Genomic DNA, 27607 nt, shown 5'->3' with positions numbered 1-27607 from the left:
TACATGTCATTTCAGTTGTGCCAAAGGATTTATAGTTGCAACAAGCCCTAATTACTAATGTAGTAATTATCTCATCCTATTTATAAAATGGTGTGGAAATACCCTGAGACCTGTAAACAGCAATCTCTCATTTTATCCAATATCCTCCCTTTCTTAGACTTTGCTGAGGAAGAACAAGGAAGTCTAGAAGCATGGGTTCAGAAAGCAGACTGCCTGCATTCAAACTCAACCCTACCACTCAACTGCTGAGCTCTAGTTTTACCTCCTGTAATAGAATAAAGTACCCTCTTTATATGTGTTAAGATTAACAAGGTGATCTGCACAAAGCATCCGTCAGTGCTGGCTATTAGTGGAGATAAGGAAGATGGGAACCACAATGTTTTCATGCTTCTGTGACAATTCATGCTGGGAAGTCATAAGTTCAAAGACTAAGGCAGAGTCTTGGTCCTCCCTCTTTTGGTTTATTTGTGGGTTTTTTGTTTGATTGGGGTTTTCCCCTTTCCATAGGCCTTTACAGGCTTCAATAGAATATAACTTGATTTCCCTATCTGGAGCCTGAGTCTTGGGGTTTCATTACAACTGTTTTTAAGACAGTAAGGTAACAACTGGTGAATCCTAGATAAAACTGGAAGAACAAAAGTTTTGTAAGGATGTCTGGAGTAAAAACGGAAACAATCCCATTCTCCCCTTCCATCTCCTGCACTCAGACTTAAACTATCCCAAAAAGGCTAGGCAAAATCCATCAATTCTCTTTAGAACTGATGATTCCAGAAGTGATTAATACCACGGCTGGTGGTTCCCTGCCATTGAATTTAATGATGAAAACAGTAGGACACAATTTGAAATTATCCTCTGAGCTGCTCTTGAATGGGTTCCCACTGGAAAAATTCTTAGGCAAGTTGAGAAAGAAAAATTGAAATAACTGTATCACTGTTAGGAGAATCCTTCATATTTTGCTCCACTGCCTGTCCTCCCAAAGTTACACCCAATACCAGTTACAAAGCCGTTCTGTAATCAGCTCTGGCACCTACAACTTGTTCAGGTTTGACACAAAGTCACTAGACTCTAATCTCCAAGAAGGCAGGGATCTTTGCTGATTGGCACGTGGTAGGCATTCAGTTCTTGCTGAATAAAGTAGTTAAAGTGGATCAACAGAAGATTGTGTGCTTTGGGTCTCTAAGTAAAGACAAAGGATAATATTACCACCCCCACCCTGTAATGGGGATTGTTAACTAAGTTGCCCAGACTGGCCTCAAAGTTGCGATTCTCCTACCTGAGCCTCCCAAGTCACTAGGATTACAGGTTTGCACAACCACACCCAGCAGCAATTACCTTTTAAAGCCCAGGGGTTAGCAGTCCCACTATGCTTCATCAAGGATGTCTCATGTTTTTCCAAAAATATATTTATTTTTAAAAACAAAAATCAGATAGTTTTATAGAGTTAGATATTCCAGAAACAAACCAGAGTTCAGATTCCAGCTTAGAGTGAAAGTTGAACATGAGTAATTTCATGCAGAAGTGATTTCTCTCTACAGGAGGTAAAACATTCTGCTTGACTGCAAGCACTCAATTCTCTAAATCTGATTGTACTTCTGCCGTCATTTTATTCCATTCCAGGGCTCTGACATGCAAAAGAATCCATCTCTAAAATTCAAAATTTCCAAATTGAGATGAGCGATTGCTGGGCTTGGGTTGGGGTTTATAACCAATTCGTTCATTAATCATTTGTTCCCGGCTCTTGGGGTCATTGCTGAGCCCAGTGGCTCCTTCTCCATCACTGCCTCCTACGACATCCACGTCTTCCTTCTGTTTCTTACGGGTCTGCAAGTATAAAAATTTTTAGGATTTAAAACAACATTTTTTAAATTAGCAAATGTTTATGTAGCACTCATCATGTACTAAATGGGCTGTGTTAAAGGGTAGGGTTTAGGATCAAAAAATAATAAACCCAAATCCTAGGTTTAAGATATTGATGGGTACAAGAGAGATGCAGGCATGCAGTGATAAAAGATAAGAGACTCTAACGCTCCAGGACGTCATGGGCTAATAGGGAAACAAGCAAATAGACTACAATAATATAGGGTGATCGGGGCTATGACAGAGGGAGGCCCACACTGCCAAACTCAAAGCAGAGTTGGGGCTGTGGAGGGTCAGGGCAGGAAGCTGCGACTAGAAAGACAGGAGAGCAGACGAGGGGACCAAAGGTGTTTCAGCAAATGCACTATTCAAGAGAACACATGGGAAAATAATAGGCAGTAAAACAACCATCAAAAACCTACAGCCTGACTGACTCCATGAGCCCACAAGTCTACAAAGGTTTATGTCTCTTAAAAGATGTGTGTTTGGGGGCTTCGTTTTAGTTTATTTTTAATTTTCTTTCTAAATTTCCTATTTTGCTTTCTTTCTTTTTTTTTAATTCTTGGTACTGCCACCGCAATTTATAGGGCAATATTCATAATGTAATGAAAAGGGGAGAAAAAAGCTGCAACAGATACAAGACCTTAGTGTATGTGGAACTGACCCTACCCTGCATTAATCAACAGCTGCTCTTGCTGCAACTGTGGCTCCTGACAGACCTGAACAAGGGGTTCCTGTTTAAACTGCAGTGACCTTTCTGACTGTGGACCATTATTCTTTCTGCGGCAGATTTTTACAGTCTCTCTAATGCATTTGGGACAACTGTCTCCAACTAACTTGTAGCATTCCTGACAACTGGCCCGTTCTCTCCTAAGAACCGTAGCTTTTCTGCTGTGTTTAGAACCCTCTGCTACCATATCCATCACCATAGGGACTTGCTTAGGGAACATCTTCCACCACAGCTGCCCCCTTTTGTGGGGTCCATAATTCAACTATATTTTCCACAAAAATTTCCAAAATCATCACAGTTCCCATCACCCACCATAGTTACCACTTCCAAAATTTCCTCCACTGCAACCATCATACATCTGCTACCATGGTTTCCGTATTACCACAGCCCTCTCTACTAATATAACCAGGACCACCCTGTGACAGCCATCACAGCATCTCCATAACTCCCTCTGCTGCCACCACCTCCACCATTATAATCTTTTCTTCCACCAAAGTTTCCACCCTGGGGGCTGGGGTTGTGGCTCAAGGGTAGAGTGCTTGCCTGGCACGTGTAAGGCCCTTGGTTTGAGCCTCAGCACCACTTAAAAATAATAATAATAATATAAAGGTAGTGTGCCTATCTACAACAAAAAAAATTTTTTTTTAAAGTTTCCACCATGGCCAAAATTACTTCCACCACCTCCAAAGTTTCTTCTACAACCCATAAAGTTGACAGATCAGTGGCATCCCTGATTTATTTGTGATTCAGCAGAATGAATCTCTTATTAGAAAGAGATCATTTTTAAAAAAAAATATTTTTAGTTGTAGATGGACACAATACCTTTGTTTTGTTTATTTAGTTTTTTATGTGGTGCTGGGGAGTGAACCCAGTGCCTCACAAGTGCTAGGCAAGCACTCTACCCCTGAGCCACAACCCCAGCCCTAGAAAAGGCCTTTTCACTTTATAATTATGCTCATTAATAGTGTGGTATATCTGAACGGCAACTTTATTACTGTATCATGAACATCAAAAAATTTTCTTCACTGTTAGATGTCCACCAGGCTTACAGAATCCTCTCTGGAAATAGCTCTTTGGTTCTGCTTCATATCCATGAGCCTTGTATGGTCACACACACATTCATCCACCCTTTTTTTTTTTTTTCTTAGTTGTAGATGGACACAATACCTTTTATTTTCTTTACTTATTTTACATAGTGCTGAGGATCAAACCCAGGGCCTCACACATGCATGGCAATCCTCTACCACTAAGCTACAACCAACCCCAGCTCCTCAACCACCCTTTTAACACAAAAAGAAGTCACAAAACCAAAACCCCTGGAACATTTTATTTGGGAATCTCTCATTACCAACACAATCTGTAAATATGCCTCATTTTTTCAAATGTTCTCTCAAATTATCATCTGTACTTTTAAAGAAAGCTTAGACCACCAATAGTTTTCCCAACTGCTCTGGTGCTTTTGGATCATGGCCCTTCTCTCTCCTGGGGCAGCAGCAATCAGCATCCTGAGCTGGGGGTGATCAGGTGACAGTTTCACTGCCATTTTGAGATAAGACTTGATTCCTTCAACTCGAGTTCAATATAGGACGAAGAGAAAGAATCCAGGCTTCATTCTGCTTTCAGATAAAGGTTTGGCTCTGAAATCACAAGTGACTATAGAATTCATAAAGGATGTTTTAAGTAAGTTTGATCATTTTCAAAAAGAGACTAACAATTATGCCCTAAGTACCACCACCTGACTGCAAAAATGGTATTGGATGATAACCTTCTCCAAAGCAGCAAACCAAGGTTTAATCTGGAGTGCCTTACTAGAAGAGTGCTCACATCCCTAGAATTACCACCACTGTATACCACCTGCTGATGAAGTGTGAGCACCTAGCTGCCAACATCAAAGTATTACAATGAATCAGAGAACACATGGATTGAATATACCTAACCTGAAATGCTTGGGTCTTGAAGTATTTCAGATTTTGGAGGTTTTCGGATTTTGGAATATTCACATGAACTATACAGATTGAGCATCCCTAATTCAAAAATCCAAAATCTGAAATATTCCAATATCCAAACTCTCTTTTTTCTTTGTTCTGCAGTGCTGAGAATTGAAATCAAGCCTCATGCACACTTGGCAAGTGCTTTACCACTGAATTATGCCCCCAGCTCCCAAATCCAAAACTTTCTGAAGGTATCTTTTATGTGAGAAATATAATGGTTTTTCTGATTACTTCTAGTCAGTCTACACTACCAATAAGTAACATTAGAAAGTTCTACCTAAACACTGTTACAAAAACAAATTCTAAAAAGCAAAGGATTCTACCATTCTGAGGATACCCAACTGGAATGAAATTATTTAAAAGGTTTCCTACTATGAACACTGCTGGTCCAGAATCTAGAGTCATCCTAGTGTAATCAAACTTAATTTCAGTAAATAAATAGAGTACCAGTTTTCTACTGGTTTCATTTTAGTTTATGGCAAAATTGTCCCTCCTTTTTAAGTTGCTCTAAAACAGGTCAAATCTGCTAGATAATTGTCTTCAGACGAAGACTAACTCAATGGTAAGCTACTGTGCAAAGTCAAAGTTCATATGTTAGCATTTCATGTGACTCATTACAACTGAAACTTAAATCATACTTAAAATTTATCCTTAATAATACACTATCAGGGTTGGGGTTATGGCTCAGTGGTTATGCGCTCACCTAGCAAGTGGGAGACAGTGCGTTCAATCCCCAGCACCACATAAAAATAAATAAATAAATAATAAAGGCATTGTGTCCATCTATGACTAAAAAACATTTAAAAAAAAATAATACACTATCAATATAAGTTCTTAAAAGAAAAAGATGATATTTGGAGAACACTAAAGTTTGCTGGGATGAAGAAAGGGGGAAAGAAATCTGTTACAGTCTTAATATGAAATGTATACAATATGTAGTAAAGTCAACCATGTTCATGGATACATGGAAGAGATAAGGTCCCTTGCCATACAATATAAAATATCTAACAGGACAGTAAATGAAAATAAGACTTGTAATGAGCTCTCCCTTTGGGAACAATCACAGAGATCCAAGTTCAAGATAACCCAGCAGTGGAAGATAAAGTGGAGAGATAAATAAAGACCTGGTCACAGAGGCCGCATGTGCCGCACTAGGGCATTTCAACCTTATCCTGAAAACCAAGGAAGAATTTAAGTCTTATTAGTAGACATCTTATACTGTTTGGCAAAGTCACATTTAAAATATGTATTAAGCTCCTACTATATACTATATATGCTGGGAACACAATGGTGAAGAAGACAGGCATGATTTCTTCAATCAAGGTTCCCAATGTTAAATAATTTTACAATAAACAAATAATTGCAAATTATAAGAAGTGCTATGAAAAAAGTATGATGTTTCATGAGACCCTAATGAGATGAAGGTAGTATGGACAAGAAGGATACACCTAACTTGGATAGGGTCAAATGAGACCTGTCTTGCAGCTGGGGTTGTTGCTCAGTGGTAGAGCGCTTGCCTAACATGTGTGAGGCACTGGGTTCAATTCTCAGTACCACATAAAAATAATAAAATAAAGGTCCATCGACATCTAAAAGCATATTTAATTTTTTTTTTTTTTTTAAATGAGGCCTCTCAGACCAAGGAGGAGGAGATAGACTAAGATTGGAAGAAAGGGAGCACTCCAGGCAAAGGAAATAATATGTGCAAAGGTCATGGAAAAGATCAATAGTTTGGAATGTTCAAAAAAAAAATAAAAAAATGCAAGAAGTCAGTGTGTTTAGGATAGAGAGAAAAAAGGTAGGAGGTGAAACTGGAGAGGAACTAGGACATACAGCATCTTACAGATTTTATTCCAAGTGCAAAAAACCACTGAGGAGTTTTTAAGAGGAAAGACGCATCCTGGAAAAAAAAATTAAAAATCATTCTAGATACCTGATAGAGAATGGATTGATTAGAGAAAAATGGAAGTAAAAAGATCATTTAGAAAGCTACCAAAAGGCTAGGTATGGTGCCACACATCTGAGGCAGGAGGACTGCAAGTTTTGAGGACAGTCTGGGCAACTTAGTGAGAGTGTCTCAAAATAAACTAAAAAGAGCTGGGAATGCAGCTCAGAAGTAGAGAACTTGCCTAGCATGGACAAGCTAGATCAATCCCCAGTGCTGAAGGGGAAAAAAGAAAAGAAAACTCAAGCTAGCTAGCTTTTAAAATTGTATAGGGAGAGATGGTTACTGGGTTGTAACTGTGGAGATGAAAAGGTAGATTCTAGATGTCTAGAATCAGATGATTTACAGACAAATTTAATATAAAGAATGAGGGAAAAGGACTCAAAAATGAATGCTAAGTTTCTGGCCTGAGCAACTGGGACAGACACTGAATGGGATGACTGGTTTGATAGAGAAATCAAGCTTTGTTTTGTTTTTTAATATTTATTTTAGTTCTGGATGGACACAATGCCTTTATTTTATTTATTTATTTTTATGTGGTGCTGAGGATCGAACCCAGGGCCTCACAAATGCTAGGGAAACACTCTACCACTGAGCCACAACCCCAACCTGAGAAAGTGAGTTTTATCTTCTTGTTATTTTTTAACATGTTAAGTTCAGTAAGCTGAATAATGGCCCCCAAGGCTATCAGGTCCTAATTTCCCAGAACCTACAAATTTTGCCTTATGTGAAAAACAAAAACAAAAGCAAAAACAAAACAAAACAAAGCAAAAAACTCTGCAAATATGATTAAATTAAGGAATTTGAGATGGGGATTATCCTGGATTATTCAGGTAAACCCTAAAAGGAATTACATATATGCTTATAAAGGGAGGCAGAGGGAGACTTCACAAACAGAAAAAAAGTGGGAACTGTACCAGGGAGGAAAGAATGGCCACAATCAAGGAACACCAGCAGCCTCCAGAAGACAGAAGAGCCTACAGCCTCTGGAGGGAGCATGGTCCTGCTAACACCTTCCTAGATTTTAACCCAATGATACTAACTTCAAATTTGTGGCCTATAGAACTGCAAAGAACAAATTTCTGTTTTCAAGTCACCAAGTTCGTAGTGCTTTGTTACAGCAGTCACATTAAATTTGAGATGTCTATAAAACATTCAGATCGACTTCAAATAAGCTGATGGTGTAGGAGTCTAAGGTTCAGAAGTTATTGTTTGAAGTATTTCCTAAGGGTTTGAAAGTTGTATTCTTACCTCCAAGTCCTTCCGAATGCTCTCAAACTCTTCAATGTCATCAAGCTTCAGTTCCAGGCGCGTTGGTTTCCGTCGCAGCATACTGAAATCAACACTAAGCCAGACCTGATGAACTTCTGAACTATTTTCAACTCTGTTCAAAATGGCAAAGAGGAAGAAAAACTGCAGGTGATAAGTCTCAGTTACAAGTATAAGATCAAGTTGTAAGCATCTAAGGTGAATGGAGGTATTTAAAAAACTCATTTTGATTTACACATAGACTTGTAAAGTCTTCAGATGTCTAATTACTAGATTTTTATTACATGATGGAGATCCACAACCCTGTAATTCCAAGATACTCTCATTTCTGAAGAACTTACAACAGCGAGCAAGCTGCCTATGATAGCGAATTCTAGGCAGCAGTCACTTAAACCTAGAGCTCCAGTCACATTTAGGAGCAGTGTGGTGGTGGTGGCATATGCCTGTTGCTCCAGCTACTCAGAAATGCTTGAGCCCAGGAGTTCAAGGCCAGCCTGAGGAACATAGCAAGACTCCATCTCAAATAAATAAATAAAGCTATCACATCTTAATTGGGTAGAGTTAGGGGCAGAATGAACAAACTATTAAATTTAATCTGCTGTACAAAAGAATCATCAGAGATTATGATGCTAAAGTCAGTTTGCCAAATCTCATGGAAACTGTGAACTCACCAATTCACAGGATTATCCTCAGGATCTAAGGAAATCTTAAATGGAGAAGTCATTCATTAAACAAACTTCCTGTGTTCCAGCTACAGAGTTAAAAGGCACAGTCGCAATCTGTCGGGAAAACAGACAAGGAAACAGAAAATTGCAACACGGTATAAAGGACAACTCTGATGAGGGTGATTCAATGCTATCACACAGGCACCCAAGCCAGGCCAGGGTGCATATGGTGGACAGGGACGTTAGGAGAGGTGTCTTGCGGGAAATGATGTCCTGGCTGATTTCTGAAGGGCAGGTAGAGAGATAAGTGCACACTGAGGCTCAAGAGGGCACTCCACGAGGCAATGCTTGTGTTAACAAACACCATTTTTTGAGAAAACAAAACACTCCCCCAGTTGAGTTTAACATCTACTGAAGACATCATCTTTATATTCTCCACGGCATCCAGTAGAGTATATATCTAAGAAGCAGTCGATAAACGTTTGAATAAAATAAGAGATACAAAGAAAGAAAGAAAGGAAAATGAACTCTCCTTGGGCTCTGTGCAAGGCTTTTGCATTCCCATTCTTTATATTCTTATTTAATGCAAAAACTCTGTGAGGCTAGCAAAATTATCCCAATTTTACAGATACATAAGTGGAAGAAAGCTGTTCATTTTGGTTGATAATGTTGGCCTCTTATAAAAATCATACATAGGTCAATATAGTGAGGATTAAATGACAATGATGCAAATGACAGTTTTATTAAAGTATGTACAGATAGAAATTACTGTCATATTTATCTAGGATGAAACAAAGGACAGTGAAGTATACAAAGGAAGAAACATTTCTTTTTCCCATGGGGTTTTGGATAGATACAGGTGATATTATCAACACAAAACACTAACACATGACATTTCAAATTGTTTTGTACTAATTCTGATACTATCTTCTGCCAGAGTGCAAAATAAAGAAATGATAGAGGAAGCCAAAGCCCGAAGGGGATGGGGAAGGGATGCTTAGAGAAAAAACAACAACAAAAAAACTAGCTGGGTGGGGTGAGGGGCACAGTGAAAACCTTGCCAGGAGGCGGCAGTATAGAGTAATAGTTAAAAGTGCAGGCTCTCCAGGCGAAGGCCGAGGTTCAGATCCCACTACGTTACCGATCCTGAACGATTAGCGCCATTTCTCACTGGATCTTGGTTTCTTTCTATATTCTGTTGTATGAGTTAATTGACGTAATGCACGGTAAGGTCCTGGAACATAACTTGGTATTTAGTAAAGCGCTCAAAGAATAAAGCGCTATTATTTTTTAACTGTTCCAGGGGACAGGGTTGGGGAGGGAATCTGCCCTTCCGCAAACACGAGTATTTTGAGACTTCCCCCACCCGCCTTACAGGGGAGAAAACCTTGTCCTGTTCATCTCTGATGCCCCAACACGGCGGAGCACTGGGCCGTACGGAGAGAGCTGCACGCAGTTTACCTGAAGCCTTCTTACCCATCATCTCATTCTCTATCCGACACAAAGAACAGGCTGAAGACAACAAAACAAAATCAACAACAAAATCAGGCCGAAGCTCCTCCGCCACGTCTTTATTTTACTCTGGCGCTAGAGGGCTCTTCCAGCTTAATCTTGCTGCGGCCCAAATCCACCGCGAATTCGCCCAGCTCCGAGGGGCCCCCGGGAGGACTTCCGGACATCCCTCCTCCCGCAGCTGCAAAGTTGCACTCAAGCTCTGAAGAGAGTTTCCATGGCAACATGCCCCTCTGCACAGAGACCACCGAAAGCCTCGAATAAGCCCGGGACCTAGGTTCGCCCCACAGTTCAGCGCCGAACCGCGCGACTCCGCGCACTTACCTCTTTTCAAGCTTTGGCCCCTTCCCGGAACCTGGGCTCCCACCACGAATCTGGTGCAGAGTCCACCGAACTACATTTCCCAGCCTGCTCTGCACCTCCCTTCACGCAGAACCTCGTCTTCTGCGAGCTTCTCGGAAGCGCTGTAGATCACGCCCCCCCCCCCCCATTCGGCCAGAAACTTTGCTACTACGACTCCCGTCATGCCCCGCGCCCCTAGGGCGCCGCGACTGCTCTTGACCCACTTCCGGCAGGTGATGCACTTCCGCTTTGCTAGGCGCGCGGTGGACGGTCTGAAACCTTGAGCGCGGCTTTCGCTGGGCTTGGCGGCTCCGGAGCCCAGCATGGCTTCCTCACGAGCCTCCTCCACGGTACAGAGCTCTGGATCTCAGTTCACTGTGGCAGGGAGCGGAGAGGGGGGGTCCTTGCGGGAAGGGGCCGTTAGGGAGCGGGCTAAAGCCGTGGAGGGCCGAGGAGGAAGGCTGTGGGACTCTGGTCCTGGAGAGCCCAGCAGCGTTTTCCTGGTCCCCAAGAGCTTTCATGTGCTAAATCTCTCTAGCATCTCTCCCGTTACGCCCCGAACGGTAAACACTTCCTCCGACTGGTCTAAAAACTGCTCTGAAAGGAGGAATGCCCTGGCCAAGAGTTAGGTTCTCGTAATTGTAATGAGGCCTTCTAACTCCTAATCTACTCAGTCTGAAAAAGTTTGAAATGTATAAATCAGTAACGTTGTAACTTGTTTCCCTTTAGCACCGCGTTGTTTATACCTGTTACCCTTGGTATTTCCCCCGTGATGATCAATAAGCCCTGGAAGAATCATAAAACCGATTGCACTTCCAACAGATTGAAGTAGACATGTTCCAAAGCAGATCTTTGATTTAAAAAAAAAAAAAGGACTTTACTAGTTTTGTTTGTTTGTTTTGTTTTTAATCTTATTTCCTACCGGCCAAATTTGAGTGAGAGAATGAAATACCCTCTCCCCACCCTCGCAAATCAGTGAATTTCAGAACATCTTAACTAGTGCTGAAGCTGCTCTTCGGATTTTGGAGAAAACAGGATTGACACTCAGGATGAGCTTCATCCTTTGGGGAAGCCTGGTAAATTTCTAAGATAAAGTTTTAGGTTAATCCAACCTTTTGATTTAACAGGCACCCAAAACTAAAGCACCTGATGACTTAGTAGCTCCTGTTGTGAAGAAACCACACATCTATTATGGAAGTTTGGAAGAGAAGGAGAGAGAGCGTCTGGCCAAAGGAGAGTCTGGCATTTTGGGAAAAGAAGGATTGAAAGCAGGAATTGAAGCAGGAAATATTAATATAACCTCTGGTAAGATGCAGATTCCAAGTCCATCTTTACCTTTGTGGCTGCAGTTTTCTGTAATGAAAACCTTCCCAAACTTAGATACTACTCATTTTATAATATCAAAAAATTCAGTCTTGAAACTTGCATCTATTTGTACTTTGTCTATCCTTCTTAGCAGGATTTAGAGATTTTCTTTAAAAACTTTTTATACAGTTTTTTCTTCCATTAAGTATTAGTAATTTTATAAATTTATCAGTGTATATTTGGGTTCACATTGATTCTGTTTGTCTTCTGGAGATCTAACAGTTCAAGCATTAGTTTGGAACTAGAGTTTTTAATATTCTTTATTTACTTATTTTTTTGTTACCCCAACTGAAATAATTTTTTATTATAAAGATAATAGTAACTTAATTTTTAAAGCTCAAACTGTACGAATTAATAAGAATACATTCTTATTAATTGAATGTATTTCTTTCTGAAAGTTTTCACACAGCTATAAAAATACATAATTTTTTTTCTGTAAATGAAATCATGATATATAAATTGTTTTTTTTTTGTTTTTTTTTTTTTTTTTGACTTTTTTTTTTTTTACGTTTACATAGGGTAATGATGTTTATTATATTTTTCCCCTCCCCCCACCCCTTATAAATTGTTTTTTAACCAGCATTTTTCACTCTATATATTGTTGGTGATATCTTTCTATGTCACTAACAAGAATTCCACTGTATTTTTAAGATAAAATTATATATATTTATCATAAAGTCAAGACAGTACAAAAGGGTATAAGATGAAGAGTCCTCTGCAGGAAGGACTTTGTCAGGTTTCTCATCCTCCCTCACATTTTCTTTTCTACATCATGTGCTTTAGTAACTTTTTTTAAGCCTTTCCGTTGTTTTTAAGACTATGTCAGTATTGTACCTCTCATTTTTCCTTTAGATGTGCATACCCAGATATGGATTTTAAAAAAAACTAGTTGCTGGATTTTCCAAAAAACCTTGTAGTTAGGGAAATTTTATTTTCCTGGTAATTATTTCCAGTTTACTAATTAATGTTTTATGTGTCCCTGTACTGGGACTGTTCTTAGCAAATATTTTTAGTTAAAATAATATTTCTAGTTCACCTGATTAGAAGGCCTAATAAACTCATTTGCTAAAGATATTCTGCACTTTTTCTGATCTCATCTAAACTGTGTTTGTAAACTGAAAATGGTAAATTATAAAGTGTGTAATAAGCAGTTACCTCTCCTTAGGGTCATGTACGTACTTTGTTAGAAATTATTTTGTTCCCCCTATTTAAATAAGATCTGGTGAGTGTGCTGATATTGCCTATTCCTTTTATAGGAGAAGTATTTGAAATTGAAGAGCACATCAGTGAACGGCAGGCAGAAGTATTGGCTGAGTTTGAAAGAAGGAAGAGAGCCCGGCAAATCAATGTTTCCACAGATGACTCAGAGGTCAAGGCTTGCCTTAGAGCCTTGGGGGAACCTATCACACTTTTTGGAGAGGGCCCTGCTGAAAGAAGAGAAAGGTGACCTTTCTAAATAGGTTTTTTGTTTTTGTTTTGTTTTTGTTTTTTTAAATCCATCACAAGGTTCTTGCTTCAAATCCAGTTGATCCTCTAGCTGAAACTTTAATAGAAGTATCAGTGTTAACAGTATCTTATGTTGTGTTTATATAGTTTTAACCTATAGGCCAATTTTTACTCCAATACCAACTTTCCTTTGTGGGCTGTGTAGAGGGTGCTAATATACTCCTGTACCATCCCGGTGTGAAGTTGTGAGTTGGATAAAAGTTGTTGTTGAGCTTTGAAATTTTACACATCAAACATGTTCTATGTCAGTGATATAAAACATAGTTTTGTATGTTTTTGGATATAATTACAGAAGCACTATCCTTGGATAATGCTCCTCTTGTGATTTTAAGGTTGCACAGGGTCATAGTAATATGCACTTTTGAGGATTTTCTCCTATCTCTGTATCCATAATGGATCATCTCTTCCCTTCATCATCAGGCTTCTTAGAGAGATGGTTTATGTTTACTCTCTCTTTAGTTAAAGTCCTCCTTTCTTTTTGGCCCCTTACATAACGATTGACCCCTAACATCTTGAAATTACTTTGTTAAGATGCCAAACCCATCTTTACTAAGACTAGCCCTAGTAGACTGCCTGCCACTCTCTGCCTGAAACTTTTCCTTTCCTTTATTCCCATACAACCAAATCCTTCTGATTTTCCTCCTATCTCTCTAGCTCATTCTTCTCTCTTTCTCAATCTCTTTCCTGCCTAACCTTTATAGGCTGCAGTTCTTTGTCCTTATCCTGTACTCACCCTGGGAGATCAGAGCCACTCCATGGCATCATTTACTATGTATATTCTGCTGACTTCCAAAAATCTCTGTTGCCTAGATATCCTACAGCTCCTTCAAACTTGAGACAGCTTACTTGATATTTGTGCCCCACTCTCCTATTCCCCTTCAGAATGGCACTGACATTCCCACAGTTCTCATTTGAAAACCCTCCTCATCTCCTTTGTAGTCAGTCAGCAAAATCTAGTCCATTCTATTTGTGAATGTTCCTCTAGTCTACCTGTGCTCTTTCTCCAGAACTTTCACATCCAGATAGTTGGTGACTGCTGAAAATGTGTTAATTGCTTGCTTAAAAATCTACAGTTTCTGAAACTGGGGATATAGCTCAGTATTAGTGCACTTGCCTAGCATGCACAAGGTTCTATTTTGATCCAGCATTGAGGGGAGAGGGGGTACTACCATGTTTTTTTTTATACTTTGAATAAGAAACTCCTAGTCATGACCAAAAAGGTCTTCAAATTCACCTTGTTCTATTCTTCCCCAATTTGCTAGACAGCTACATTGGTCTTCCTGAATACTCAAGCTCTTTTTGTCTTTCCACTAAATTTTTCTCTTTTTGTTCTTGTCTTTTGTCTTTTAGAGTCTTTTCATTCTTTTGTTTCAGCATAAATGCCACCTGTTCAAAGACACTTTCCCTAATACCTGATCCTTGCAAATAAGCCCCTCCATTATTTTCTATCAAAGTGTTATTTTTTTATTAGCCATTTCAAAGGACATACTTTTTATTGTTGTTTATTGTATGTCTTCTTCACCATCAAATTCTACCTTGTTTCTTTATTCTATTTCTTGGGTGAATGCCTTGAATCCCTACTGCCAATATCTTAATTCAAGGCCATCATTATGACTCAAAAGTTTCTACAACAATATACAGTGTGATTTCCCAGCCTTTATTCTTTCCTTTTCAATCCATTCTCCATACTTTTCTAGGGCGCTTTCTCAAATGTAAACTCTTCTTGGCATAACACTAACAAATATTTGTGACCTGGTTTCTACTTAAATTTCCAGCCTATCCTTCACCAGTCCTCCTTGTACCCCATGCTTCACCTTTACTGAACTATTTGTGATTCCAAGCTCAACATGGTTTTCTTACCTCCAGGCCTTTACATTTGTTTAACCCTCTGCCTCAACTCTCATTTCTCCATGTTTTGGGCTTGTTTTTATTTTTTGTTTTTTGTTTTACGGTACTGAGGATTGAACCAAGCAATACTCTACCACTGAGCTACACCAGCCCTTTTTTATTTTGTTTTGAGACAGTCTCACTAAGTTGTCCAAACTGGTCTTGAACTTGGAATTCCCTTGCCTCAGCCTCTTGAGTCACTGAGTTTACAGGTGTGCACCACTGCACCCAGTTCATTTTCCCATTTTTGACCCTTTGGCCTGACTACTTGAGGACTCAATTTAGATAACACCCTTTCTGTGAAGCTTTCCCTAGTCAAAATAGGGAAGCCTAGCTCAGGTGCCCTTGCTGTATTCCAACTTAGCACTCTGCTTACTGCTGTCCTGATACTTAATATAGTGTACTATATCTCCCTGTTACTTTCTGTCTTTCCCCCACAGCTATGCTACTTGGAACCCAGAACTATTTCTTTGAATTATTGTTTTCTTAGTACCTCAGTTAGTATCCAGTGTATTGTGCCCTTCAGTGGGATGTAGTTATCTTTACTGACCAAGGGTAGCAGTGTACAGGGTGGTTGACTCCAAATGGGATAGGAAATTGCTTGTAGTTGAGTTTAGGAAATCTTCAAATAAAGAAGATGGGGTGGAAGAAATCACATGAAAGTTTAGGCACATCTGTTTGACTCTTAACAGAAGGTTGCTGGAGTTGTGAATGGTGAGAATTGCAGATGTGCAATTCTCCCCACATATAACACCTATAGTTTTTTTCCATGGTTTTCAGTTTTCCATAGTCACCCACAGTCCAAAAATGTTAAATGGAAAATTCCAGAAATCATTTAAATTTTAAATTGCATACCATTTTGAGTAACATGGTAAACCCTTGCACCATCCTATTCTGTCCCACCAAGAGAAAGAGTTATCTCTTTGTCCTGAATGTCCTCACTGATCCACCAATATGTGCAGGACAATAAAGTATTTCTGAGAGAGAGAAAAGAGATCACATTCACATAACTAGTTTATTATTATAATCTATTTTATTATTGCTGTTAATCTCTTCCTGTTCCTGATTTACAAATTAAACTTATAAGTATGTAGGAACAGAAAGAAAGAAAAAAAAAAAAAACAGTATATATAGGGTTTGGTACTCGCTGCAATTTTAGGCATTCTCTGCGGATCTTTTTCCTTTTTTTTATAATAGGGATTGAACCCAGGGTGCTCTACCACTAAGCTTTGTCCCTACTTTTTATTTTTATTTTGAGACAGGATCTTACTAACTTTCTGAGGCTGCCCTCAAACTTGCAGTCTTCCTGCCTCAGCATCCCAAGTCCCTGGGATTACTGGCCTACACCATTGTACCCAGTTTCTCCGGGAATCTTGAAATGTATCCCCCTGTAGGTGAGGGTGGGGACATGGACTACTATACTTTTTGACAGTCTTATCTCAACCATGTTTACATACTGATCTTTTTGTGTTACAGGTTAAGAAATATCCTCTCAGTGGTTGGTACTGATGCCTTAAAAAAGACAAAAAAAGATGATGAGAAATCTAAGAAGTCCAAAGAAGAGGTAATATATGTCTTTGGTTTGACAGTGTAAATATCAAGGAAATGGAATAGTTCTGTTCTCAGTGGATTGCTTTGCTAGGATAAGGGGAGAAAAGACTTTGAGGGTTCTTCCATTCAGAAGCAGTTCTGGCAATGTTTGTGATTCTTGTGTGAATATCAATGGATCTAAGTGAGTTTTCTATTCAGGAGAGAACCATAGCATTCTAGGTGAACTCATGGAGAAATCAGAGCCATCAAATAAGACATGGAAATACAGTAAAAGCACATATGGCTGACTTCATCCTAGTACTGAAATAATTCACCTTCTCTTGGGCAGTTACAATAGAGAATTGACAGCTCTGGGAAGGGCAGGTTTGTTTCAGACTTAACATTTTTGCTCTTTGTTTGCCTTTCAGTATCAGCAAACCTGGTACCATGAAGGGCCAAACAGCCTGAAGGTGGCTAGGCTGTGGATTGCTAATTATTCACTGCCCAGGTAAGCAGCGCCTCTAGAAGAAAGAAGCATATTTTTTCTTGTTTCCTCTGAGAGAATGAGGATTGACTATGTGAAGATAGTGGTGGTTATATGAAATGTGTGAACCCTCATTGACAGCCCCTTTGTTCCTGGTAGCAGTGTTATTTCTGTGTCACAGGGCAATGAAACGCTTGGAAGAGGCCCGTCTCCATAAAGAGATACCTGAGACAACTAGGACCTCCCAGATGCAAGAGCTGCACAAATCCCTCCGGGTAAGGTTTTTACAGTGATGTTCAATACCTTATATTACTAGATTTTCTACTTTGTCCCATCTCAAGGAAGGTAAAGGCAACTACATTACTATTCCTCCCTGCAGGATCTTGTGATATGCAAGGCACTGTTAGTTAAGGTGGCAGGAACCTGCTGTGCTTTGTACGTGCAGAGGCCGCTGGTTCTATTTTTGACTACTCCCTTTTAATGTGTCGCAGCTGTGCCTCAGTCTGCTACATGGTCTTCTGTTGATATTTGCTGACACAGAAGTTAGTATTACTAAGGCTAGAATATAGTTGGAGCTCCAAATAAGCCTGATTCCGTTCACCAACACAAGTGTCTCCTAATAACAACATTGAAAGTATAAAAGTCTTGGGGTGGGTTAAAATTGAAAGCTTTCCCTTTTTTTTATGGTGAAAAAGCCAAGGAACTTGGCTTACCCTATTGGGTTACCCTATTAATGTTGTCATTCGTCTTTTCTATTTCTTAAGTCTCTGAATAACTTCTGCAGTCAGATTGGGGACGATCGGCCTATCTCCTACTGTCACTTTAGTCCCGATTCCAAAATGCTGGCCACAGCTTGTTGGTAAGTTCAATTTTCCAGTTGACATTTTCCTAAATGGAGACTGATCCAGAAAAAAATTAGCATTTGTCATAACTGTCTAGTTCTACTTCCTCTGTTTCTCATGATCACACCAGACTACAGATACTACATGATACAACATATCTTTGTTTTACCAAGGCTCCAGAGAACCATCATATGTAGCAGACTCATGTTCTTGACACTGGCATTTTGAAGCAGATCGTATAGTTAATTTATAGACCAAGTAGTATTCACACCTCAATATAAATAGCTGTTTCGTTTCTGTTTTTTGTTTGAATTCTGTGACCTACCTAAGATACGTAATCCCTATAAGGTTCAGTGTCCTTATATATAAAGTGAAGTGAGCTAGCGTATGTAAATCATTTTGCCTTGATAATGCCTAACATGTGGTAACAAGTCAGTAAGTGTTCATTTATCTTTATTTTCTACTTAACACATATACAGAAACTCTTGGGATATAATAACTTTGTTTTGTTTTTTTTGGTTTGTTTGGTTGGTTTTTTGCAGTGCTAGAGTTGAACCCAGGGTCTCATACATATTAGGCAGCGCCCTACCACTGAGCTATACTTACCTCAGTCCTGTTTTGCTTTATTTTGTTTTTGCTTATTTTGTGGAATATGGTATCTAGTGAAAGAGGAAGCTTATATTAAATACATAGGAATTACTCAGCTAGGCAGAAATTGAGACTGTGGTCCAGGAGAAAGCCAAAGAACTCTAGAGATCACCTCTCCAAGCCTCAGTTACCTTAATTATACCTTATAGTGCTTTTAAAAAATCTTTGTTTTTTTCTTTTTGAGGTGCTAGAGATCAAACCCAGGCCCTCGCACCAAATACTCTGCCATGGAGCTACATCCCTAGCCCAGTTACCTTAACCATAAAGCATAAATGGAAATTCCTGCTATATCTGTCTACCTCATGTTTGTTATAAAAATCCTTTGAAATAGTAGATACAAAAGTAATTCTTAGAAAATTTCCAGAATAAATGTTTTTTTTAATTTAGATACTTTGTAGATGACAAAATGCTATCATATTTAAAATAGGACATGATAGTTTCATTTGTTCTGTCTTCCTCACATGATCCAGAAATTAAGGAGAATAGTAGTAATACTGTTCAGTAGAACAGCAGTAGGGTCCAAGAAGCCTCTGCTTCTCTGAGACCTGGCTGTATCTCTCTTCTATAACCCTTCAATTTATTAGCCTGTTGTTATTTATTTATTTTCTGTCTGCCACTGTAAAGTATATAGGGGGTGAGAAGAGATTGTCCTTTAGTAATGTTACCAAGGTACCTTTTCCTTCCCAGACCAACCCTGGCTGAGATGCTTTCCTTTGTATTTGATAGGAGTGGGCTTTGCAAGCTCTGGTCTGTTCCCGATTGCAACCTCCTTCACACACTTCGAGGTAAGTTAGTCTTGTTTAGACCTGTTTTGTTCCCCACCATGACCTCTGATAAGTTTTAAAACTCTGCCTTACACTCAAACCCAGTACACATGGCATTGATTCTGATTCAGTTTGTTGTCGGCCAGAATATAATGACTTCATACTTATACAAGCTTTTTCTCATATCCATCCACACTCTGGCATTTTATGTCTAAACTAATAAACACAGACCTTTAGTGTTTTACTTTTTAAATCTAATCTAAATATTAGTTTAAAATAGTTTTTTTCTTTTTAATTGTTGAATAGTCACTTTATTTATTTATATTGAGGGGTGGTGTGTACTGGCAATTGAACGCAGAGGCACTTTACTACTGAGCCACATTCCCAGCCCTTTTTATTTTTTAAGACAGAGTCTCACTGAGTTGCTTGGGGCCTTGCTAAGTTACTGAGGCTGGCCTTGAACTTGTAATCCTCCTGCCTCATCTTCCTGAGCCACTGGGATTATAGGCATGTGCCTGGCTAAATAGTCACTTTAATACTTTATGTGTACACACATATTCCCTGACATATTCTTATCTGTGTTGTTCATCAGTCTATATTTTGCTATAGGTTATAAAGAAGTGAGAACCCTTTAACTTTCTTCTCTATTTTAGGCCATAACACAAATGTAGGAGCAATTGTATTCCATCCCAAATCTACTATCTCATTGGACCAAAAAGATGTCAATCTGGCTTCTTGTGCTGCTGATGGTTCTGTGAAGCTTTGGAGTCTTGACAGGTGAGTATTACCATGCATAATCAGACTGCCATCCCTAAAGTAGATAGGTCATTGGTTGGCCCTCAGCACCTCAGGGTTAAAAATCTGACATTTGACCCCTGCAATAAACTAGGAATTAAGGTAAATTATTGTGAAAATATAATGGAAGATTTCTTTTTGAGACCTTTTTTTCACCAGAGGAATTGTGCCAGGTTTTTCTTACTTATTAACTTTGAACCTCAGTTTGTGCCTGTAGCATAGTGGCACTGTTTCCCAGCTGCAGCTGTTTTGGAAAGAACCAGCCTACCTCCTCCGCAGTAGATTAACACTGGAGAAATGTACGGTTTGGTAGATGGACTGAGGATAACCGTCTTGGTAGTCTGTTGCTTCTTAGCACACAACCATGGGGGAGAGGAAAGTGAAGTTCTGTCTGGCAGCACTGCCAAGAAGCTGTGTCATCTCCCGCTGGCTCCGTCTTTTACCTAGCATATATTTATCAACTACAACAGGTTTGGGGTTTTATTTAATTATTTTTGCTAAACCCCTCACCCCCGCCGAAAATTGTGTGTGTACCCTATTGGTTTAAGACATCTGAATTCAATTGCTTAGTTTTCTTTCTTTGGGAAAGCACAGGAAGGTTTTTATTCCAGAATCTTTTAAAGAGCTAATTAGTGTCTCTGCTTTGCCAAATAGGGTCTTATCTATAAGCCAGCAAGTTTTAATTGGCTTTGGTAATACTTAGCAATGTTTATTCCCCTGGGGCCCTGGTTAGTTCTTTGTATGCACATTGACAAAGTTCCCTTTTTAATTGCCCTCTTTAGGGTTCATGTTTATTTCCTTTCCCTTGTGTTTGATCTTTCTGTGGGTGCTGGGTAGCAGAATTTCATGACCATCAAAAGCCTCTCTCTACTTAGGAGTTCCTTTTTTCCATTTGGATTCTTAAATCAACTAAGATTTGAGAAAGATTTATCTGTAACCCACTTGTACTAAAGCAGTTTGATTTCTAAGTATGATTTCAAAGTATGTTTTCTTTCCAAAATCCTAGTACTATTTTAGTGCAAAGTGACTATCTTGCTTGCCAGGCAGATGTATATTACTTTTCTCTAATACTAAATGGAATGGCATTGAGAGTTTAACAGAGAATTAAGGTGGTAGTCAGCTGGCCTTATGGGAATGTGAAATAGTGCCAAACCTTGGGAAGGTGCTTAATTATTGTTAACCCTAACATAAATAAGTATAGTTACAATTTAGCCACTTGAAATGTACAGAATGGGTATATCTCCACAACAATAAATGAATCCAATAAATATTTACATGACTATAAAATGGTTTACTTGTCTGGTTCCTTTTCAGTGATGAACCAGTGGCTGATATTGAAGGCCATACAGTGCGTGTGGCCCGGGTGATGTGGCATCCATCAGGACGTTTCCTGGGCACTACCTGGTAAGCCATCCCATTATTGTCCTGTTCATGCAGGCTTGTGGCATTTTGTTAATTCTTTTTCATTGTCTTCCAGGTAAATTTGTAGAGCAGACATCTTCTAGTAGAATTTTCTTGGACTGCTCTGAATCAGAATCAGAGAAAAGAATATGACATAGTGAGGGCTAAGTGTATTTGTTTTTAAATTGTAGTGAGTACTTAGAGATGGGTTTTTACTACACATTGTATTAAAATTCCTCTGGCAACTAATCAGTTTCCCTTTCTGGTTCTGTAGGTTCAGTGAGGCTAGAATCTGGTGATGAACTTTTTCTTTCATCCAGTGAGATGAGTTTATTTTAAGTATACAGTTCAGTCTTGACAAATGCCTACCTACCATCTGTGACTTACACCCTTGGCAATACAGGGAAAGGTCCCTCGAGCCACTTCCTACTCAGTTCCCCTTTCTGAAGCAACTACTCATTGGATTTGTCATTATAAACGAATTACCTCTATTCAGACTGTATGGGCTCATTTGCATCTGGTTTCTTTTCACCCAGTGGAACATTTCTAAGATTCACATGTTGCATGTATCGGTAGTTCCTTTTTATTGCTGAGGAGTGGTGTATTGTGCACCTGCAGCACAGCTGGTCCTGTGATAGACACTCGAACTTGTTGATCAGTCAGAATAAAACTGCTCTAAATATTCTTATACCGGGCTTTTTGCAGACATGTTTTTCTTCCCTTTCTCTTGTGTAAATTCCTAGGAGTACATTTGCTAGTTCACAGGATAGATGCATATTTAACTTTTTTAAAACGTCCAGCAGTTTTTCAAAGTGGTTACATCATTTTACATTCCAAGAATTCTGGTTGCTTCACATCCTAGCTAACATTTGGTGTGTCAGTCTTACCAGCTTGTCCAGTGTAGCAAGTGTATAGTGGTATCCTATGTTTCTAATTCTTTTTTTTTTTAATTTGTTTTAATTAGTTATACATGACAGTAGAATGCACTTTTTTACATCATACATAATGGAGTATAATTTCTCATTCTCCTGGTTACACATGATATAGAATCCCATTGGTCATATGGTTATATTTGTACATGGGGTAATGATATCTGATTCATTCTACTATCCTTCCTATCCCCAAACCCCCTCCCCTCCCTTCAGTCCTCTCTCCCTAATCTAAAGTAACTCTTGTTTCTAATTCTTATTACCCTAGTGACAATTGGTATTAATACTTTGTCATATGCTTACCATTCGTTTGCATATCTTCTTTTGTGCAGCATCTAGTTGCTTTTTCCCCCTTTTTTTTAAAATATATGTATGTTTTAGTTGTAGATGGACAGAGTACCTTTATTTTATCTTTATGTAGTGCTGAGGATCAAACCCAGGGCCTCAGGAGTGCTAGGCAAGCGCTGTACCACTGAGCCACAACCCCAGCCCCATGCTTTGTCCTTTTTTAAAATTGTTTGTCCCTTTTTTTTGGGGGGGGGGGGGTGTCTCTTTTTCCACGTGCATAACTAGTTCCACCACAGTTATTGAAGAGACTTTCCTTTCTCTATTGAAATTGCTTTGGCATTTTCATTAAAAACATTTGACCAGATATATATGGGTGCATTTCTGTACTCTGTTCTGTTCCATTTGTCTGTTTGTCTGGTGGTTTTTGTATGCCCAGCATCCAGTATAGGGCCTCGTCATTCAATGCATGAGGAGACATAATGACAAAATGAGAGGAGAAAATAGGCAAGAGAATCTTTACTGAGCCATTTCTTAGGGAATTATGTTCTTAAAATAGTCACTAAAGTAGATTTACAGCAAGTCCAAGATTTCCCTGTTAATGCCTAAGACATGCCAGTCTTACTTGTTGAAGTATTGTTTATTCCAGAAAGGAACTTCTTACTCATACTGTTGAAAGAACAGTTTTGGAACCATAAGTTAAGCCACAGTTACTGATAGTAACTTGCACATTGTAGAAGCCAAATCAACCTGCTGGTTGATTGCTAGTGTAATTCTTTTTCTTAGTTATGACCGTTCATGGCGCTTATGGGATTTGGAAGCTCAAGAAGAGATCCTGCATCAGGAAGGCCACAGCATGGGTGTGTATGACATTGCCTTCCATCAAGATGGCTCTTTGGCTGGCACTGGGTAAGGTTTCTTCCACAAAGCCGGGGCTGCTCAGTAGTGTCACCTCTCAGATGTGCCTGCTTCCCCACAGAACTGGATTCAGAGTGTTCATTTATATTATTACTTTGTCAGGGGACTGGATGCATTTGGTCGTGTTTGGGACCTGCGTACAGGACGTTGTATCATGTTCCTAGAAGGCCATCTCAAGGAAATCTATGGAATAAATTTCTCCCCCAATGGGTAAAATAAGCTCACTGAATAAGGGGTGGAGAGGGTTCTTGGTCTGTCACTACTGTTTTCTAACTTTTGTACTACATCTGATCCATAGCTACCACATTGCAACTGGCAGTGGTGACAACACTTGCAAAGTGTGGGACCTTCGACAGCGGCGTTGTGTCTATACCATCCCTGCCCATCAGAATTTAGTGACTGGGGTCAAGTTTGAACGTAAGCTTCCCCTCCTATTTTAGGCCTAAACACCAGACAGGTGTTGCACCTCAATGGAATGCAGTCCAGCTGTTAGCTTAACTTAGAAGTAGAATAGGAGAGAATCTGACCTCTGTTAAAGGAGTGAGTTATCATTTCCTTCCCTCTGCTGTACCCCTGGGCAGAGCTATGGCAAAGCATGTTTCTCGTTGCCAGGAGGTAGACTTGTGAATACTTTGCTTCATTCTTTCCTCCATGGGTGTTCCCTTAATTAAGGGTATCCTTAATATTCCTATAAGTTATATTAATCTTGTCTACCAAGGAAAGCCAAATTCCTTAATGATGTCACTTCTCAGTCTGCTTGTGTTTGTTCCCTTTTCCTAGAGGCCTCCTAAGAATATAGAATCAGCATATTGAGTTTTTAATTTTTCTAACTATAGAAATGCCTTCTTTTTCAAAATAGTATGTTTGGGTGGTTTTTTTGTTTTGTTTTGTTTTTGTTGGTAAGCTCTTGAATATTTGAATTCTTCAAGCATCTCCCCTTCTTTTCTCCATAGCTATCCATGGGAATTTCTTGCTCACTGGCGCCTATGACAACACAGCCAAGATCTGGACCCACCCAGGCTGGTCCCCACTGAAGACTCTGGCTGGCCATGAAGGCAAAGTGATGGGCCTAGACATTTCTTCTGATGGACAGCTCATAGCCACCTGCTCATATGACAGGACCTTCAAGCTCTGGATGGCTGAATAGGCAGGCCATGGAAGAACGACTCCACCCTCAAGCTCTCCAGTAGGAGCTTTTTTCCTCAAAAGAAAAGAATTGATGTGTTTTGTTCTATCATGTTTTCTGCCAATTACCATGTATAGACCCTTGGTAGATTTGGATTTTCATGTCAACCCATTCCTTAGGTGATGGTGAACCCCTTTCATGGTTGAAAATGTAACTCTCGTCTTCAGGCCCTGCCATAAACTGCCAAGACATTTTTTTATTTGTCTTTGTTTGAATGCTCTCAGCACTCAGGACTGTGACTGCATTTTTAATTCTTGAAACTTGGCTTTCCATGACGTGGTACGTGCTTCAGGACTGCATGTGATCCGTTGAGCAAGGTGACTGGACTATATTCTGAAAGCCCTTGAGGAAAGAGACACATCTCACCATGCATTGGTTGAACAATGCCTCACAGCAAGTCCCTTTCCTGCCAGTTGAGAATGAGAGGTGGTGGAGTGGACAGCAGCTATTCTGATGGTTATATAGTGAAGCTCTGACCCCTTCCTGTGAAGTTCTCTTGGAATGCTTACTGCATCAGGAAACTCCAAAGTGAACCTTCACCTCATCAGAAAATGCCTTCCATTTTGCTTTGAAATTTGACATTCTTTATGTTACCCTAAAGCAAGGCCACTGTGTCAAGAGTCAAAGAAATTTGTAGAAAGCAAACATGATGTCTCTATTGTACAGTCTCCTTGCTGTTGGTTATTTAAAGGATGTACTTCATATATTAAAACGTACTTCATGTCAAAGTAACTGGAAAAAATCCCTAACAGGCATTCGTAAACAAACCATTTCTTCTTTATTACCCACTTGCTAAGAGTAACATCCTACTTTAAAAACTGTCCTTTAAAATTGTTTTCTACATTTAAGCATTTCTGAACCCTAGTCATTTGTCCAAGGAGTCCCTTTTTTTGGCTTGGGATATAACAGATAATTACAGATATGGATTACTACAATTTCTGTCTCCTTAGCACTCTTAACTTTTTTAATAGGGGACTGTTGGCCTGTGAGCCATACTACCAGTGAGCTGTGTCTGGGCTCCGTAATTTTTACTTTTGAGGCCTGCAGTCATTGCCTTCACTTTCTTACCCCTGGTATACATTTTCTGGCCTCTGAAATTAGTAAATTCACACAAAAAGAGGGATTTAGAAGAAGGGTGTGTGTAAGGAAGAGTTAAACAAGGGCTAATATGATGGTTTCACCATGAATGTTCAAAACCCCTTTCATTCACCCATCCAGAGAGATCGATGGCGGCTTTGGATCTCTTCTGCAAATTATGAAAATGTAAATGTAGCTAACATACTATTGTTAACCTGATTTCATTTATAACCAAATAGTTGTGTTTCCTAAGTAGTTGTTAAACCTCTGAATCCTCAGGTCTGTCCTCGTAGGCACTGCATTGTTGTTTAGTCTGTTGTTTCCTTCATAGAAAAACTCCATCACCATTTTTGTAGTACATATAAAATGAACATGTGTGTACCCCATGCAGCTTGGATGTGGTGGGCTAACAATGCTTTTCAGTTTCTCAGATTTAAATTTTACTATTCCCTTAGACTTGTCTTTTTGTCTGCTTTTTGGTAGAGATTCATGAGATGGTAGTTGGGTTAAAAATATTTCATCTAAGCCTTTAATAGAACGTGTGTGGTAGAATATACATTACCTCAAACACCATTGTAAGAAAGTAGTAGAGAAGCACAAAGCCCGGTGTGGCATTTCATAATACTGAGCTGAACATCATGGCCACCTCTGAACAGAACACTTACTCCTGCTTAGACAGTGTACCAGCACATTCAGACATCTCAGTGGTCCTCATGGTTATATGAGTATTATTCCCTTTTCATAGACAAAACTGAGGCTTCAAGAAGTGACTTCCTCAAAGTTATCCACGTACTAAGTTATAGAACCTGAATCTGAACCCTAATCTGTCTGACCACTTATCTTCTGAAGAGGTTCCATAGGCTTTCTTGAGTATGTTGGCCATACTGGCTACCAGGCCAGTGCAGCTAGCATGACCTCTTTCCTCTATGGATCAGCTTTTTAACTCTACCTCGTGTACTGTCCCGTTCACAAGTCACTTCATCTCTGACCTCACACCAAATGGAGTCATTCCCACTTTGACCTCATGAACTTCAGAGGAGCCTTTTGGGTTACTACTCAACAGGATAACTGCCTTTCAAGCTAGATTTTTCCTTGCATGGAACCATCATAAGAGCAGGTCTCAGTGTCCCTCACCTCTGGTCTAAATGCAGAAGCACAACCCACCCCGCCTATTGTGTACCAAAGGCGCTCCTAAGAAGGCAGGACCACCTCAAGGTTAGAACTACTGAATGTGAAAATAGAAGACACTATAATGTACTTACTCCAAGAATGTAAGTTCTATTTTGAATGATCTTGAACAAGGTAGCCAAGATTGCAGAGCCTTGGTTTCATCAAGACGGGGATGACACCTAGACCAGGCGGCCCTGGTGTGAAGGCAAATGCTCCTTCCTGGCTCTTCCCAGTTCCTCTCTCTGTCCCCTATCCTGAATAGCTTTAGCCTGTCTCCCTTTGACAATGTGGTGAGATCATTGCCTAACTCACCTGTTGCAAAGCTAAGGAGCAAAGACGTGTAGAGAAATGAAGTCAACGGGGAGCGGTTCTGTCCCAGCTTCAGTGTAATTATCTTGGACAGCGCCAATGGAGAGGTGGTTGTTAGTCCCTGGCGGGTTACGTAGGCAGTTTTCCAGTTTGGTAATGGAGAATTTTTCTGCACATTGGAGCCTAAAACTTGTCTCTCT

General features: G+C 39.6%; 2 protein-coding genes across 5 annotated transcripts; one reads left to right on the top strand and one right to left on the bottom strand.

The window, feature by feature from the left end:
* Positions 1–1382: 1382 nt before the first annotated feature.
* On the bottom strand, positions 1383–10446 carry Cdc26 (cell division cycle 26). Of its 3 annotated transcripts, none has more exons than XM_047525355.1 (5): positions 10294–10381; positions 9919–10202; positions 8464–8571; positions 7775–7907; positions 1383–1821 (listed from the first exon to the last, which is right to left on the bottom strand). In XM_047525355.1, the coding sequence occupies exons 4-5, from the start codon at positions 7853–7855 to the stop codon at positions 1645–1647; spliced, it is 258 nt and encodes an 85-aa protein (XP_047381311.1). In that variant the 5' UTR covers positions 7856–7907; positions 8464–8571; positions 9919–10202; positions 10294–10381; the 3' UTR covers positions 1383–1644. The 3 variants fall into 3 exon arrangements, with proteins under 3 accessions (XP_047381311.1, XP_047381309.1, XP_047381310.1); XM_047525353.1 differs by having other exon boundaries at positions 9934–10202; XM_047525354.1 differs by lacking the exon at positions 9919–10202 and having other exon boundaries at positions 10294–10446.
* An 81-nt stretch (positions 10447–10527) lies between these two features.
* On the top strand, positions 10528–26389 carry Prpf4 (pre-mRNA processing factor 4). 2 transcript variants are annotated; one of them, XM_047525351.1, is made up of 14 exons: positions 10528–10661; positions 11439–11616; positions 12933–13119; positions 16546–16633; positions 17028–17107; positions 17265–17358; positions 17848–17942; positions 19300–19358; positions 19991–20114; positions 21447–21536; positions 23534–23656; positions 23768–23875; positions 23964–24082; positions 24619–26389. In XM_047525351.1, exons 1-14 carry the CDS (start codon positions 10635–10637, stop codon positions 24810–24812), a joined length of 1566 nt encoding a protein of 521 aa, XP_047381307.1. In that variant the 5' UTR covers positions 10528–10634; the 3' UTR covers positions 24813–26389. The 2 variants fall into 2 exon arrangements, with proteins under 2 accessions (XP_047381307.1, XP_047381308.1); XM_047525352.1 differs by lacking the exons at positions 10528–10661; positions 11439–11616; positions 12933–13119; positions 16546–16633; positions 17028–17107 and having other exon boundaries at positions 17319–17358; positions 19261–19358.
* Positions 26390–27607: the final 1218 nt, after the last annotated feature.

This window comes from Sciurus carolinensis, chromosome 14, assembly GCF_902686445.1.
Source record: "Sciurus carolinensis chromosome 14, mSciCar1.2, whole genome shotgun sequence".
In the NCBI taxonomy this organism is placed as follows: Eukaryota; Metazoa; Chordata; class Mammalia; order Rodentia; family Sciuridae; genus Sciurus; species Sciurus carolinensis.
This window is presented reverse-complemented; position numbering and strand designations above follow the sequence as displayed.